We start from the raw sequence: 15,009 nt of genomic DNA, 5'->3' as shown, positions 1-15,009 counted from the left end.
CCTGTGTGCTAGTCCCCCTGCCACCCACCCGCCCTATGACCTTGGCACAGGTCATGTGAACTCTTTGGGTTGAGGTTCCCGAGGGGTTTGAACTAGATGATCTCAAAATTCCCCTTTCAGCCGTAGGATGTCACGATTCTGGTAAATCCCAGATGTTCAAGCCCTGTGTACCCAGGATTTCTTTCCACTGAGCGCTGACTGGGAGAGAGAGGAGGGGAGGTCCAGTGTCACCTGGGGCCGCCAGCTCAGCAGCCTTGGGCTCTGTCTCTTCAGCGTTAGAACTGAGTGGTCTCAAAGGCCCCGCACAACTCAGAAAGAGTGTTTGCCCTTCTGAACTGGGCTTTCTAGATGGCCGCTTGAAATGATTCATTTTGGTCCATGAATCGTGGCCTTGAAATGAAACAGTTGACAAACCCTGAGGCGAGGCAGACCTCCCAGGCACAGGGGCCAGTGGAGGAGGCATGGATGTGCCCTGGTGTGTTTGGAGTGCGCAGAGCGGGGGGCTGAGTCCTGGGGTTCGCCTGGAGACGTAAAGGAAGTAGATGGACAAGGTAGAGAAGGGCCCGCATGCAGGGCCTTGAATTCCAGGCGTGTGCTTTACAGTGTTGGGAACGAGGACCCACTGACATGTTGACAGGTGTGTGACCAGTGGTGCAAGGGACACATGATCACACCTCTTCTGCACGCCTTTTTGATGTGGCACGATCTTGGGGTATTTGCAGATACAAAACGACATCCATTTCTCTCAGTGTAGAGGCCTCCTCTTAAGTGTTGTCTCAGCTCCACTCTGTATAGTGAGTGAGCTCTTGTCTTTCTAGGCTGGATGGAGTTGTAGAGGGGCCTGCTCAGCTTTTCCCCTGAGTTTGACACCTTTTCTTCTAGCAGATTTTGGTGATGTCACTCACCCGTTGTTGCCTGGGAATTGTTCTCCTCTTGTATCCATTTCAAATCATTGCTTTCTCTTATGAGACTGTATGTGGGCCTTTGTCATGACGCTCATGTCTCGTGGTTGTATGATGGCTGCTGTACCTCCAGGCCTCACTTCTGTTTTCCAGGCAGGAAGAATGGAGGAGGACATGGAGGTGGAGGTGAAGGGCTCTTTCTTAGCAAGAATTTGTCTTTTGGAGGCGAGGGGCCAGGATATGCTTTCCAGGGACTGCTGCATCTTTCTCACTGATCAGAAATATGGTGTATGCTCACCCCTCAGTGCGCAAGAGGCTAGGGAGTGGAATATTTTTAGCTGGGCTCATTGCCGTCCCAAGCAAAATCAGGGTTTGAATCGAGAGGAAGGGGACATGACTTCTGGGTAGGTACCACGTTGCTTTTTCTGTGGTCGACCCCATCAGGCTGAGCTGCAGAAATCACTGGACAAGACTGTCCTGCTGAGACCGTCGTGTGATGTAGAGGGTCAGGTGTGCTAAGGAACATAAAAAACAGTCTCACCTAATTCTGGAAGCTTCTCAGATGTGAGGAATCCTTTGGAAAGGACTTGAAAGCCAGAAAAAGTTGCTTTTTAGACAGGGATAAACAAAAGTGGCTGAAGTGAACGAAGGGAACCAGGAGGCAGAAAAAGGAAAAGCAGGAGATGGATAGCACAAGAGGGGTGCACAATGAGAGAGCTGGGAGGTAAGCCTGGAGGCTAAGTTAATGTTGTCGTGGAAGGCTGTGGACAGCTGCCGCAGAGGCTCTGTGAGCCGGCCCAAATAGTTCTTATTTGGGGAAGGGGTGTGTAGATGGGCGGCCAGGTTGGGAGGATACGTCTCCAGGGTAGGCTGCCGGGCATGTTGGCTGAGGGGTCCAGACAGGTTCAGCCAGAGGCAGCAAGAATGTGGGAAGCAGGGGAACGTCAGGGGTCTAGAGGCAAAAAGTAGGAAGCACTGGCTGGGCACACCTGGCCAGCACCCACCTCTGGGCAGGGGTTCAGTTACAGGACTGAAGAGGAGAAAGACAGCATCTTGAGCAAGGATTAGCGGCACAGGGAGTAGAGACTGGAGAGAGAATAATAATGATGATGGCAGCAGCAGTGACTGTTCACACGTCCTGTGTGCCAAGTGCTGTGCTTGTGTGAAATAACTTATTTGATTCTAACAAGCCTGTGAAGCAAAATGTGGTGTCATCGCCAGTTTTGCGGAGTTTAAGTGACTTGCCCCAGGGCACAGAGCCAGTCAACGGTGACCCTCTGATCTGAGCCCTCTGACTCCAGAGCCCGTAGTCAGAGCCAGCTGAGCCCGGACCTTAAGTCCTCCTGGACCTGGAGAAGAGAGGGCTGAGTTCTCGGGTGCCCTCTTGGGAGGTTTGCAGGCTCAGCAGGTCTGAACAGATACCCTCTTTGCAACTGCTTAGAGGGAAAGGAAGTAGAAAGGAGTCATAGTAAGGAGGAAGGAAGCAGCTGGGGAGGTTGTGAGTGGGTGAACTGTCTAGGAGAGGAGAGTGAAGGGGAGGTAGAGGTTCTCCATGAAGCTGGGAGAGTGGTGGCCCGTTTTGACAGCACCTAAGAAAAGAGAAGAGAGGACCAAGGAGGAAAATGTCTTAAATTCTTTAGTAGGAAGAGAGTTTGCGTTAACTTTGTTGTCTCTAGAAATGACTGAATAGGGAAAAGGGTTTTTGCCCCCTTCCTTTCCCTCCTCCTTCCTTCCTCCCCTTTCCTCTTTGGTGTGTCTCCCCCGCCATGCTGACTTTGGGATCTCCATACCAGCACATTACAGGGATTGAAATGTTAGGGCTGGATAAACCAGCTGTGGGAAAAGGGGTGGCTGGGAAGTATCAGAATAGGAAATGGTATTAATAGGAACAGATGAGGATGGGGGCCAGGATCGGGAGAGGCAGGGTCAGTGTCATTCCCAGAGCCGGGGAGGGACCTGAGAGGTCATGGAGCGTGGCCCCTTCGGTTTAGAGGTGGAGAAGATGAGGGGTGGGCCTTTGAGCGGCTCAGGTATAGAATCGTAAGAGTTAGAAAAGCCCTCAGATGTCACCTTGCCCCCCCCACCCAAGGTCACACAGCTAATTAGTGTAATAGAATGTGCCTCTCTTTCTGCAGCCATGCCATCCTGAAACCTTGAGAGCTGCATGCATTTATCTGAAGTTCATGAAAAGGCCGTGCACTGCACTATTTGTGCAACAGCGAGTCTGTGAGAATAAAACTCTCTTTACTGCAATCCTCTGGGACTCTCGCAGAAATGAGATGTTGATCATATGAAGCAATCTCAGTGAACAAAAAAACTTTCAGGGAAAGTTGTGTCCCCTGAGCCAGCCAGTCTGCTGAGGGGGACACGCGGCTTCGCAGAGTGAGCGGCTAAAAGCCAGCAGGGAGTGACTAGGGACGCCAGCCAGCCATTGGTGAAAATTCTCCCGACATAAACGATCTCCTTGTTCTTCCTTTGATGGATTCAGTCTCTCAAAAATAAAATGCATCTGTGAACATCATACCTGCCTCTTCCCTTTTCTTTTTAGCCCTTTACTGAGAAGTAACTGAAAGCAGTTTTAATTGTAGAGGCCGCAGCCCAGGCGGACATGGGTATAAATATGCACCGGAGATAGAGCCCCACTCATAAAATCGAGGTTTTTTCTGGTCTCGTGGGGCTGCCGGTGACTTTACTTTTTGTCCCATCTACCATCCCCACGGCTGGTTACCGGGGGCTGTGCAGGTTTCTCCTGGTTTCACAGTGGTCACTGCATAAGAGGCCGTGTTTAGCAGTGCCAGGGTGTCCTTGGTTCATCCATACCGGGGAGTCCCCAGGAGGCAGCCCCACATGATGCCCTGCCCGGCCCTGGGGGCCTCGCTCTCCGGCAGCTGGAGGGGGGCCCCTCTAACGGCAGGCACCACCTGCCCTTCGAGCAGCTTATTACTTGGGTCAGTCTTAGTGTAATCGTGGGCTTTTGGGGGACCACAGGCTGTAAAAGGGCAGAGAAAACAATGGGTTAGTGACTGGAGAGAAATCTTTACAGGTTCCTTTATTACAGTGAAGAAAATTCTCTCCAGGAGAAGTAAAAGACCCAACCCATTCAGTGTAAATCCACTATACTTCAGTTTTTTAAAAATGGACTGAAATAAAGGTTTTCAGAAACGCTGATAAAAATTTGCCCCCTGACTCTTGGAGCCATGATTTCGCTTGTTTTGGTCACCACATCCTACGTCATTTCACTCTCCATCCTTATGGCCACATTTCCCAGAGACCGGCCGTGAGTCACAAAGTTACTGTCTCTCCCATCAGCTTTCAGCCCCTCGGATCATGTCAATGGGAAAGTCTCAGTTTGCACCTAGTCTTTCCTTAACACCTTTGTAACCTTGCTAATCTACCTTTTTAACCAAGAGAGAATATGCTCAGACTTCTGGCAAATAGCAATATGTGGCTATAATAAAATAAAATTTGTGTTTTATTTAAATTCTATTGTTTTTTATAATTACCTTCTATATGGCTGGTGATGCTAAATTTCCACTGAGAATATAAAGTTTTCTTTTAAATAAATTTATTACAGTAAAAGTAAGGAATCACCTTAAAGAAATATAATCAACTTAAAGAAAATATAAAGTAGATGCAGAAAGTACACAGCTACAGCAAAATTCATGCAGGTAGAGTTTGAAAATCGCAGACGTTTGGGAAACGCTGTCTGATAGCACTTCTTCCCAGAGGCTTTTCCTCCCCATCCTTCCCCAGCAGGAGGGATAACAGAACTTCTTCCACTTAACCCTCCCTGCTGGCTTTTATATCACAGGATATGCGGTGAGTTACCTATCGTTCATTGCGTCCTCTCTAAATTGCCGTAGTAACTTGAAGGGAAAAAAAGGAACCCAGTGAAAATTTCTAGCCCCATAGTTCCCTCCTGGTCCCAGACCAATGTCAGCGTCTGTGTTTTTGGAGTTGATACCAATGTGTAAGAGCATCTTGTTCCAGTCTGGCTGCGCACCCAGCCAGCTCCGATTCCCTTCTCATTTTCAGCCACCACCTCATCTGTATTTCAGCCACACACAGCACACCTGGGCCTTTCTTGCCTCCCATCTTTATTCAGGTTGTTTTCTCTAGCTGGACATCCTTCCTGTAGCTTTTCTGCCAGTTGCAAGCCTGCTCAGTTTTTCAGTTGGCATGTCTTCTAGGAGGTCTCCCCAGATTCCCCCAACCGGAAGGGTCCGTTCTCTCTCTCTTTTTTTTTTGTAATTTTTTAAAATTAATTAATTAATTAATTTATTTATTTTTGGCTGTGTTGGGTCTTCGTTTCTGTGCGAGGGCTTTCTCTAGTTGCGGCGAGCGGGGGCCAGTCTTCATCGTGGTGTGCGGGCCTCAAGCGGGGGCCACTCTTCATCGTGGTGCACGGGCCTCTCACTGTCGCGGCCACTCTTGTTGCGGAGCCCAGGCTCCAGACGCACAGGCTCAGTAGTTGTGGCTCACGGGCCTAATTGCTCTGCGGCATGTGGGATCTTCCCAGATCAGAACTCGAACCCATGTCCCCTGCATTGGCAGGCAGATCCTCAACCACTGCGCCACCAGGGAAGTCCGGGTCAGTTCTCTCTTTAGTGCTACCATGGTATTTTGCTACAACCTCTCTTGTCTTGTTAAGAGTAGGGCATAATAGAACCAGCAATAGATGAGGGATTGTTGGTTTCTAGTTCCAGCTCTGTGTCCAGCTAGCTTTGGGGCTGTAGCGAGGTCGCTTCGGCACCTCTTCGTCTCTGTTTCCTCACCTGGAAGATGAACAGGGGGGATGGTGGCAGTAGTCTTTCAGTCACTGCAGTATGTGAGTCTTCTTGAGGCATTACTGTTATCTCTACAGTGTTCCTTTCTCCAGCCAGATTGTAAAATCCTGAGCAAAAGGTCCCAAATCCCAACACCTCCCGTTTGTGCCTAATAGGTAATTAGTTACCCAATAAGGTTTCTGAATAAAATAATGTTCATTTGAGATACCTAACATCTAGAGATCTAAACTTTACCACTTTTTAGTTTATTCATAGCAGAAATATACATACATTATTATATATTCCCATAATTATTTTTAGCCACTAAAACTGTTTCTATACATTTCGACCCTTTTTCCTCCTGATAAATGCTTCTTTAGAGTTTGAATTGGAATAGAGATGTTATTTTGAATCTGACCAGCAGGGGGCAAACTTCACCCAGGAATTGCCATGTAAATCACTATCGCTTCAGTTTGATAGGGCTTGGGAGTCTACAGATAGGATTTGGAAGTTGGTTTTCATCTTTCTACTAGACACCTTGTTGTTGATAATGCCAGCAGGAGCTAACTGTGCTCTAATATGACCTAAAACCCAAAAGTGCCAAAATTGGGGTGCTGGGGAGTTCTTGTTGGTCTTTAAAAGAAGGGAGAAGGTACAATACCTGCAAATACATCTGGACACTAAACATGAATGGCAAGAATTAGGAACTGAGGGGGAAAAGAGTGGGGACTTCAGCTCTCAGGAGAGATTTCAATGAGGAGAAATCTATTGGCCAAAGAAAACGTCAGTTTATGAAAAATATCTGGTTTTTAATCAGTATTATAGTTGGGGAACATCTTAGAGCAGGGGGTCCCCAGTTAAGCAGTCCACTGCCTGATGCTGAATGAACCTTGTAGCCATGATGACAACGGCAGACTTCTCCTCTGCTCAGATTTGGGTTTCCGCTGTGAAGGTCACACAATTTATAAAGGTGAAGGTCACAATTGTGACCCACACAATTTGGTGGGTCACACAATTTATAAAGTAGAGCCTTGGTGTTCGATTCAGTGCTAGTGATGTGTTATATGATCTAGGACAGATGACCTCCCCTCTCCCAGGCCTTTGTAAAACTGACCTCAATGAGGTTTGGATGCACTTGTGAGATTTTTATTGGACATTTAAGAATTATGAGGGTAGAAAACGTCTCAAGAAAATGGTATTTTGACTGCTTTTCTTCCAGAGGAGTGATATGTTTTGAAAATATAAGGTAGCTTTGGCTTCACTTTAGCTGGTCTCTCATTTCTGCACTTCCCCTTGCTAAGTGTTTATGAATTTGGCCCCTGGCTGCAGAGTTTCTTCTTTCTGTCATGGGAGCCCTGTAAGCTCCTTACTGTGGCTTTAGCTCTTCCCTCATGGGCAACAAGTTGCGCTAGTAACCATTTGTCCAAACCCTTCACATCACTCTCTGGTTAGAGGCCGTGGCCCAGGCAGGATGGTCCAGCAGGGGGCCTTCCACTAGGACATCAGGGCTCTGGATGCCCGGCACTTTGCTCTATTTTAAGCCTGTGCTGTCTTGCAGCAGGGAGGTGAGTCTAGGGCCCAATATGTGCTGTGGATATTAAGAGACTTCAAGGACACTTCCCCCCATTTATCCCAGTTATGTCCCCTGCTAAAATAGGTTAACGGTATCTAATTAACCACTGAACATTGTCATGCTGCATAAAGATAGCATCCTGGCTGTTCTTTGAGCCATGGTACTTTATCTCCATTTAGATCTCTGCAGTATTCCATTAAACTCGAGAGCAACATTTTAACCAAGATGATGTCTACATTAGGGCCGCCTTTCACCCTTCAGCACGTGACCCGTGTAGGCAGCAGCTGAGGCCTTCTGTCTGATGCAGCAGGGCGGGCAGAGGAGACTGGCTCTGCAGGCGGGGAGGATCCTTACATTACGGTCCTTCTCTGCCACTGAGCCCCAGAGTAAAACCGAGGATCCGGGATTGGGCAGTGGTTCTGCGTGGCTGCAGGCGCGGGATGTGCCAGCGCCGTCAAGCTTGTCCTTCACTGACCAAATCATGCCCAGTGCACGTCAGCGTGGTCTGTAAATGTCAAAGGAAGGGAAGTGCATCTGAGCAAAAGAAGTTAGAAAAAGCGAGTGCCTGGAGGAAACGGTGACCTGGCTAGGTGGGTTCTCCTTTCTCCCATGACGCGAGCTGTCGTGTTGTAAATTAACCAACGTTAACTACCACATGGTCAGGCTGACAAAGCTACAGTGCTGCTGTAAGTTGAAAGTATGTCATCTCATCATGGAAAATGTTAATTGAATTTGAAGCAGAGTCTGTAGAATGAGCCTTTCCCCTGGTGTAGAACTGCCTGCATGCCTGTATCATGTAGGGTTTAAGAAGTGGGCCTTGTATACTGGCCCGACCCCTTTCTAGGTGGGTGACCTTGGGCAAGTTACTTTACTTCTCTGAGCCCCAGTCACCTCATCTGTAGAAGGGAGCACGTTTAAACAAGATAATGTGATAATTAAATAAGGTAACATATAATACTATATATAGTAGTGTTATATAATAGTAACATATAAACAAGATAATATAATAACAATGCTTGGCACCCAACAAACTCAGTAAGTGTTAACTGTTATCATCAGTCATCAGTCCTCCTGTGACAAGCCATGGGGGCGGGGGCCTGGGAATGGACTCTCCCCTGAGAATCGAGGGTGGATGTGTGGAGCCCAGGCCGAGTCACCTAGTGTGGATTGTAGAGAAGCGGGGTGAACACCAGGAGGGGACTGGTTGAGTGCAGAACTGAAGGACTGGGCTTTAAAGGAAGGTGAGGATAGTGAGACAACGCCCTTACCCTTGAAGTCTCCACCTGTTTAAAGAACAGACGGCTTCACGTGAGGCTGAGAGATCTTAGAAACTTGGAAAGCACCACACAGAGAGGGCCGTGGTTCCCCTCTTGTCAAGTCACTGACCAGGTCCGGCACATCCCTTGCTGCAAAGCAGGAGGCCAGGATGCCCTTACTCCTGACACCCCGTGTCCACAAGGTGGGAGGTGAGGGCGGACGCTTACTCTCAGTGTCCGAAGTTAAAGCTTTGTTCTTCAAAATGGCCAAAGTAATCAGCAAGTGATGGAGTAGCTCTTGAAAAGAAACCTGGCATTTAATTAACTTTTCAAAGTGCTGGTTCAGCAACCTCTATGTTTTACATTTTGAATATTGAACAAGCATCTCTAATCAGATCTGAATTGCTTCTGGGCCTCCCCCGGTGGACGGCACCTGCTGAGCTTTTACGAGCAACACAGGATCCTGAGTTTCAGGAGGGCCAACTCAGAGTCACTCGGAATGGAGCCTTCAGTCTGTGAGGCCGTTTCCTTCCTCCCCTCAGCCTGTAGGTCAAGTCAGAGTTCGTGAACGCTTCTGCAGGAAGAAAGTAGGCAACTCGGAAGGACAAGGCAGCAAGGCTTACATTCTGCTGCTTAGCGACAGAGAGTTCAGTCTACTCTCTGAGATGAGGTTTCGGGCAGTGGTTCTCACATACGTGACTGGGCTTCATTTCTAGAAATTACTACCTCAGGGGGCCTGTGATGCAGCCTAGCACACGGGTGCTGCAGAAGCTTCCCAGGTGTGATTCTCTTGTGCACCACTGGTTAAGAACTCCTGGTGTAAAGGATTCTCTCCAGCTTTCAATTAGCTATCTGTTGCCTCCTGTAAGTATGGAAGACCTGTGAGCACAGTAAATCCAACCAGATGGCGGGGTGCCCGGAGGACATCTAAAAATCAGCGGGTATCTGCTTTTGAAAGGGCTTGGGGCAGTGGGTTTGGGAGATAAGGATTCTCGTTTCAGCATCGTCACTAACCAGCTCTGTGGACAAAGCACACAGAGCTTTGGTGGGTTGGTGCCCACTGTCCCAATCTATCGGTGCATATAAAACGGTGCTCCTGAAGCCTGCTTTGCCTCTCTTCCAGAGCTAATGTTGATAGACATGAAAGTCTCTCCAGGCTCCCCAAAAGTGCTCTATCTCTGTACATTGGTCTCGCCAGTATTAGAATTGTCAGGTTCCCAAACCCTCTAACGGCCACTTCTGGGGAAACAGTCACGTGGGCCACGGCGGGCAGTAAGAGACCAGAAGCCCAGGGTGGAGCTGGCAGTCCTCCTGCCATAGGTCTGGGCCAGCTCACACCGTTTCCCCGGAAGTGTGTGATGACCCAGAACCTGCAGTCCTCTCCCTCAGCCTCCACCGACCTACACAGTCTGTGGGAGGCGGGGCTTTAGCCCACATCCTTCTTGGGTTACCTACCCTGCTGGGCAATGATAGACCACCAGGTTTTCATTATTTTTTAAGCTGTCACCAGCAATTTAAAAATGCGCTCTGCATCGTGACTGGGTATTTCTGTATATAAAACTGAAAAAAATTTTATGTAACATTTATCCTTACTATTTGCAGTACACTCTCTTCACTGTTCTTTGCTATTGGAAAAAAAAAAGACAAAAAATAAAGGCTGGTGGTGATCCTCTAAATTGATTTCATGGCTCACTAATTGTTCATGACCTGTGGTTTGAAAATCCTTATGCTAGGTTCCATGTCACTGCATGGTCTGAGGTGCGTTTGGGGACTAGACAGGTAAAGTATAAATCTGTGGAGTGGGGGATTATTTCAAATAGCACGTTAAATTATATCACTGAGATACATAGACAAGTTATTTGCATATTCACACTTCTATAAAGAAATGTACACTCTGCCTCTTCTCCTAAAGCATGCTTCCCACTTCCTTTTGCTTTCTCACTTTTGGTAGCGGCAGAGCTACAGGAAATACTTCACTAGCCTCTTAACTTCTGTAAGAAAAGCAGCAGTGCAGGTTCAGCGGTAAAGAACTAGTAGGGACCCCCAGGTGCCAGGGAGGGTGGGAGCTCAGGCTTGGAGGGGGTGGGGCACAGCCCAGCTTCCCTGAGTTTTTCCTCGTGGGAATGCAGGCCCAGTGTGGCCAGGGTTTGTATCTGAAGAATTCAGAAATCCGGACTTTTTTGTACAAAATCTCCCAATCTGGACAACACATTAATGTTAAAACAGAAAAAAAATTAAACCAAACCAAAATAAGCAGCGGTGTGGTGCCGCCCAAACTTATCTGCAAGCTAGGGACAGCCCAGAAGTGGCCAACTGCTTCAAAAGCAGTGTTTCCTGCTGTTTCTCCAGGGCCCCGCCCAAGTTCCCACTAGGCTTTCCATCTCCCGAGCAGAAGGCTCTCCCAGAACCTGCTCTTTCTAGCAGAGAGATTGAGAGACAGACGGACAGGCAGACAGACAGACAGAACGCCCCGTGGGGCATCCGTGCCCTCCATCCTTGAGGGCTGTCTCTTGTTCTTGCTCCTTCCCTGCTGCGGGAGGACCCTGGGCCCCCCCAGGGTGACAGGGAGCAGGCTGTGGGCTCAGCGGCAATTATGCTGAAGATGGACCTCAGCCCCTGTTCGGATGATGAGTAGATAAATGGCAATTCATCAGCCTTCCCCCGGAAGAGTAGTGTTGTCATTATTGTTTCCTTCAGACAGAATCACCGCTCCTTTTGCCCCGGCACGTGGCTTAGGAAGGAAGGATTCTGTCCTACCTGCCGAGGGTGGTCAGAGAGGGAGCTGCCCCTTCTGCGCAACAGGAAGGCGCCGGCCTAGGCTGCCCAGCCTCTTGAATCCCGTTATTCTTCTGTGACCCCCGTTTCCATCCAAGCTCTTCTGCCGCTAGTGACATAGGACTGGCTCATTCGGACAGTGGGTTCGGAGTTCAGCCTCACCAGGACAGTTAGAGGCAGTGGTCCCTGGGAACTCAAGCCAGGAGCAGAGCCTCCCCTCCACACAGACAGAAGGCAGCCGTGCTGGCAGCGGGGGCCAGGGCGGGGGCTATGTTCAGGATTCCTTTGACTTTGACTTAGAACAGGTCATAAACCTGGGTCATCTGCCATCACCACGGTGGGGATACCCTGGGTACCCGATGCAGTTTACCTTTGTGCCCCACCTGCTGCCCTGAAGGTCCCACTCGCCCCCCTACCCCTAGTTGCTCCGTCTCTTCAGTTGGCCCTTTAAGAGTTGAAAACTGCAGCCTAGGAGGTCCCCTCAGAGCTGTTCCATACTGTTCTTCCAACTTTACCTACCTGCTCACTTCCCCCTCCCTGACTTCAGCCAAAATTAATCCTTTCTACCCTCCTTCCTTCCTTCCTGCCTTCCCTCCTTCCCACCTTCCTTCCCTCCTTCTAGCCTTCCTTCCCACCTTCCTTCCCTCCTTCCCACCTTCCTACCCTCCTTCCCTCCCTCCTTCCTTCCGTCCCTCCCTCCTTCCTTCCTTCCCTCCCTCCTTCCTTCCTTCCCTCCTTCCTTCCTTCCCTCCCTCCCTCCTTCCCTTCTTTTACTCTGTCTCTCTCTTTCTTAACAGCGCAGTTATAGTCTATTTCATGGGAAGTAGTCTATTTAGACTTAGGTTTATGATTCTACTCTTTGGGGATTATTTGCCTTTTGAGGAAGGTGCTGGTTGGCCCCCATGCAGCTCTTACTGGGAGGCCTTCTCGGCCTCCTGCTGGCCATTATGACGCTGCCACCACCCTTTGCCCTCGATCGTCATGGTGATTGATTTCTGACTTAAAAGAATTCATAGAAAACGAATACTCTGTTATCACAGAAATTTTCACACATACGGGAAAGTTATGTCCGTGTAACCCACACCCAACTTTAAAAATCTTCAGCGTTTAGCAGATCTCATTTAGAAGACTTAAGATCAGTGTTTCTCAGAGTATCAGTAGTGACCCTCTTGGATTAGAATTACTGGGAATTTGTTTAAGATGCATATTCCTGGGCTCCCCCCCGCCCAAGACCAACTGATCCAGAAATCTCTCGTTGCTGGGTCCAGCAATCTCCACGTCTGACAAGCTTCCCAGATGGTTCTTACACACGTTCAGCTTGGGGAACCAGGACCTCACATAGCGACTGTGCAAACAGACTTCCTGCTCGTGGAATGTCTTACTTGCCCACCATCACTCACAGGGCCTTCCAGTCCTTCAGGTGGAGGAGACAGAAAGTCAGGCCTGAACTGAGCGGCTAGTTCGTCCCCTTTTGCTCACGGGAAGATACACATGTTAGCACAGCAGCTTCAGATAAGACCCAAGGCCTCAGTCCTGAGGAAGTGCTCTGTAAATTGGTCAGTTAACTGTTGAAAGGAAGGCACCATGTCATCTATACCCTTTTGCGTTTTGAGCTTCTCACTCAACTTGCACTTAAGCTCAACAACTTAATTTGGAGTCATGCTGAAATAAGGCCATAGGAAGGCATTACTGTAATTTTCTTACGCTGGTTGTGGGCCTTGGTCTATAAAGAGGAATCTAGACAAATAAAGTACTTGGGTTATGCTAATTTGCTCCCACTTTTGAAACCCCCTCCAGCAGGCCATGTCAGCGCAGGAGACTAGAGGGTTCTCATAAACCTTGTCTCTCTTTTTTTCAGGTCAGGAAGGAGGGCTTCTGAAGAGATAGAAGAGTATGTTTCCAGTATTCTTACAACATCCTGTGGTGACCATAGTCAACAGTGCAGTCTGGGTGGTCCTCATCTGTTCAGCCTTTATTGAACACAGCATTCAAAGACAGACAGCAGGAAGTTGGCCACGGGCTGGGGCTGGAGTTAGGAACACTAGTCAAGGGTTCGGTTAATGCGGCTTCCTCAGCTGAAGGGCTGGACTCTGGCATTGATGCTCATGTCGTATCTCCCGCTGCGTGGTTTTTAGAATTGTATGTTCAGGTATCAAGAGTACTGACCCATGGGTTCTGCTTTACTGATGCAGATGGGCAGAAACAACTCCAGCCTTCTAAACCTAGCCCCTTCTCCTAAGACTTATATCAAAAAGAAAGAAGGAAGGTTTCTGGGTAAAGACGGAATGGGAAGGTAGGGCCATGGATCTCATAGCTGCGGGGTGGATGGAGCATCCCGTCCTGGTCGGGGTGAGGCTGCCTGTGGGACGTAGCACCCCATGGCTCGTGTGGCCGTACGTGGCAGACCAGCTGCCAAATCAAGTCTGACCAGGTTGGTGGAGGGAGTGGGTCCAGAAGCATTTTCATCTGGGAGAAAGAATGGAAGCAATGACAATATAGGGTTTTCACTTTCTGCTTTCCTTTCCTTCTTTTTGGGGGCAGCCACCGCCTCAGACAGCAGAGCCTGGATGGATCAGATGATGGAGGAGGTAAGATGTCCTTGGGGAAGTCAGAAGGGCTTCCAGAGACGTCCCAGAGCATTTCCTGAGCTACAGTTAAGGCGCCATTTGCTGCAGGCTTACTGGAAACATCCCCTGTGGCCTCATGCTAGCCTTTTGTTTTGCATCTCTGCGCCTTGCTAAGTGCTACTGCCCCTGCCTAGAATACCCCACCTTCTTCTTTATCCACTAATCCTCTTTGTCCTTCAAAACTCAGCTGGAAGCATCACCTCCTCTGAAATGTCTTCCCTTCCATCCCAGCCTTTCTCTGAGTCTGATGTTCTTTCTCTGTACCGGCAACCTCCTGGGCAAACTTCCATTGTAACACACCACCATGGCAACAATAGCTAATACTTATCAGGTGTTTATTATATCTCAGGCACTGTCCTACCACTTTATAGATGTTAAAGCGTTTCATTTCACAACAACCCTATGAGGCAGTACTATTATTATCCCCATTTTATAGTTAAGGAGACTAAAGTACAGAGAAGTTAAGTTGCCCATGGTCACAGAGCTAAGTGATTATCACACTTCAATTCTTTATTGGCTTGATTGTTCTTCCAACCAGGCTCTAAGCTCCTTGATAGTGGACACTGTGTCTTAGTTATCTTTGCATCTCTCATGCACGACACACAGTAGCCAGTTAAAGGCTGACATTGTAAATGAGGGAGAAACAGCACTTACATGTCCAGCAGCCATGTCACAGCTGAAACCTGTGTTCAGAAACTCAAGAGAAAAGGTAAAGTTTGTGTGTACTTTTACAAGAAACCTACTAGAGTGGAGGTTATCTTCAAGACCTAAATGATCAAAGCCTCTTTTTGAACCCACATATTTACCATTTCCACACTATTCCTTTGTGCAGAATTCAGTTTCCATCTTGTATCATTTCCCTTGTGCCTGAAGCGCTTCATTTAACATCTTTTTTGTAGAGCAGGTCCTCTGGCAACAAATTGTCTCAGCCTTGTTTGTCGGAAAATGTCTTTACTTTTCACCAGATACAGAAGTCTGGGCTGGCAACTCTGTTTTTCCTTTGAGCATTTTAAATACTTAGTTCATTGTCCGCTAGCTTGCACTGTGTCTGAGGAGAGCTCAGTGGTCCTCCTTACGTTTGTTCCCCTGTATGCAGTATATCTTTTTCTC

The 15,009-nt window shown here is 48.4% G+C and overlaps 1 protein-coding gene across 5 annotated transcripts in view; it reads left to right on the top strand.

Moving 5' to 3' along the window:
* The window catches only part of IFT43 (intraflagellar transport 43), an 88,097-nt gene that overhangs the window by 50,950 nt on the left and 22,138 nt on the right, over positions 1–15,009 (top strand). For 3 of the 5 annotated variants that reach the window (XM_019920654.3, XM_073800215.1, XM_073800217.1), the window contains 2 exons: positions 13,131–13,163; positions 13,814–13,860. In XM_019920654.3, the coding sequence (XP_019776213.1) occupies positions 13,131–13,163; positions 13,814–13,860 (80 nt within the window). The remainder of the gene's footprint in view (positions 1–13,130; positions 13,164–13,813; positions 13,861–15,009) is intronic. The other 2 variants (XM_019920665.3, XM_073800216.1) reach the window with 1 other exon arrangement.

This window comes from Tursiops truncatus, chromosome 2, assembly GCF_011762595.2.
Source record: "Tursiops truncatus isolate mTurTru1 chromosome 2, mTurTru1.mat.Y, whole genome shotgun sequence".
In the NCBI taxonomy this organism is placed as follows: domain Eukaryota; kingdom Metazoa; phylum Chordata; class Mammalia; order Artiodactyla; family Delphinidae; genus Tursiops; species Tursiops truncatus.
Note: the sequence above shows the minus strand (reverse complement) of the source record. Positions and strands in the feature narration are given on the sequence as shown.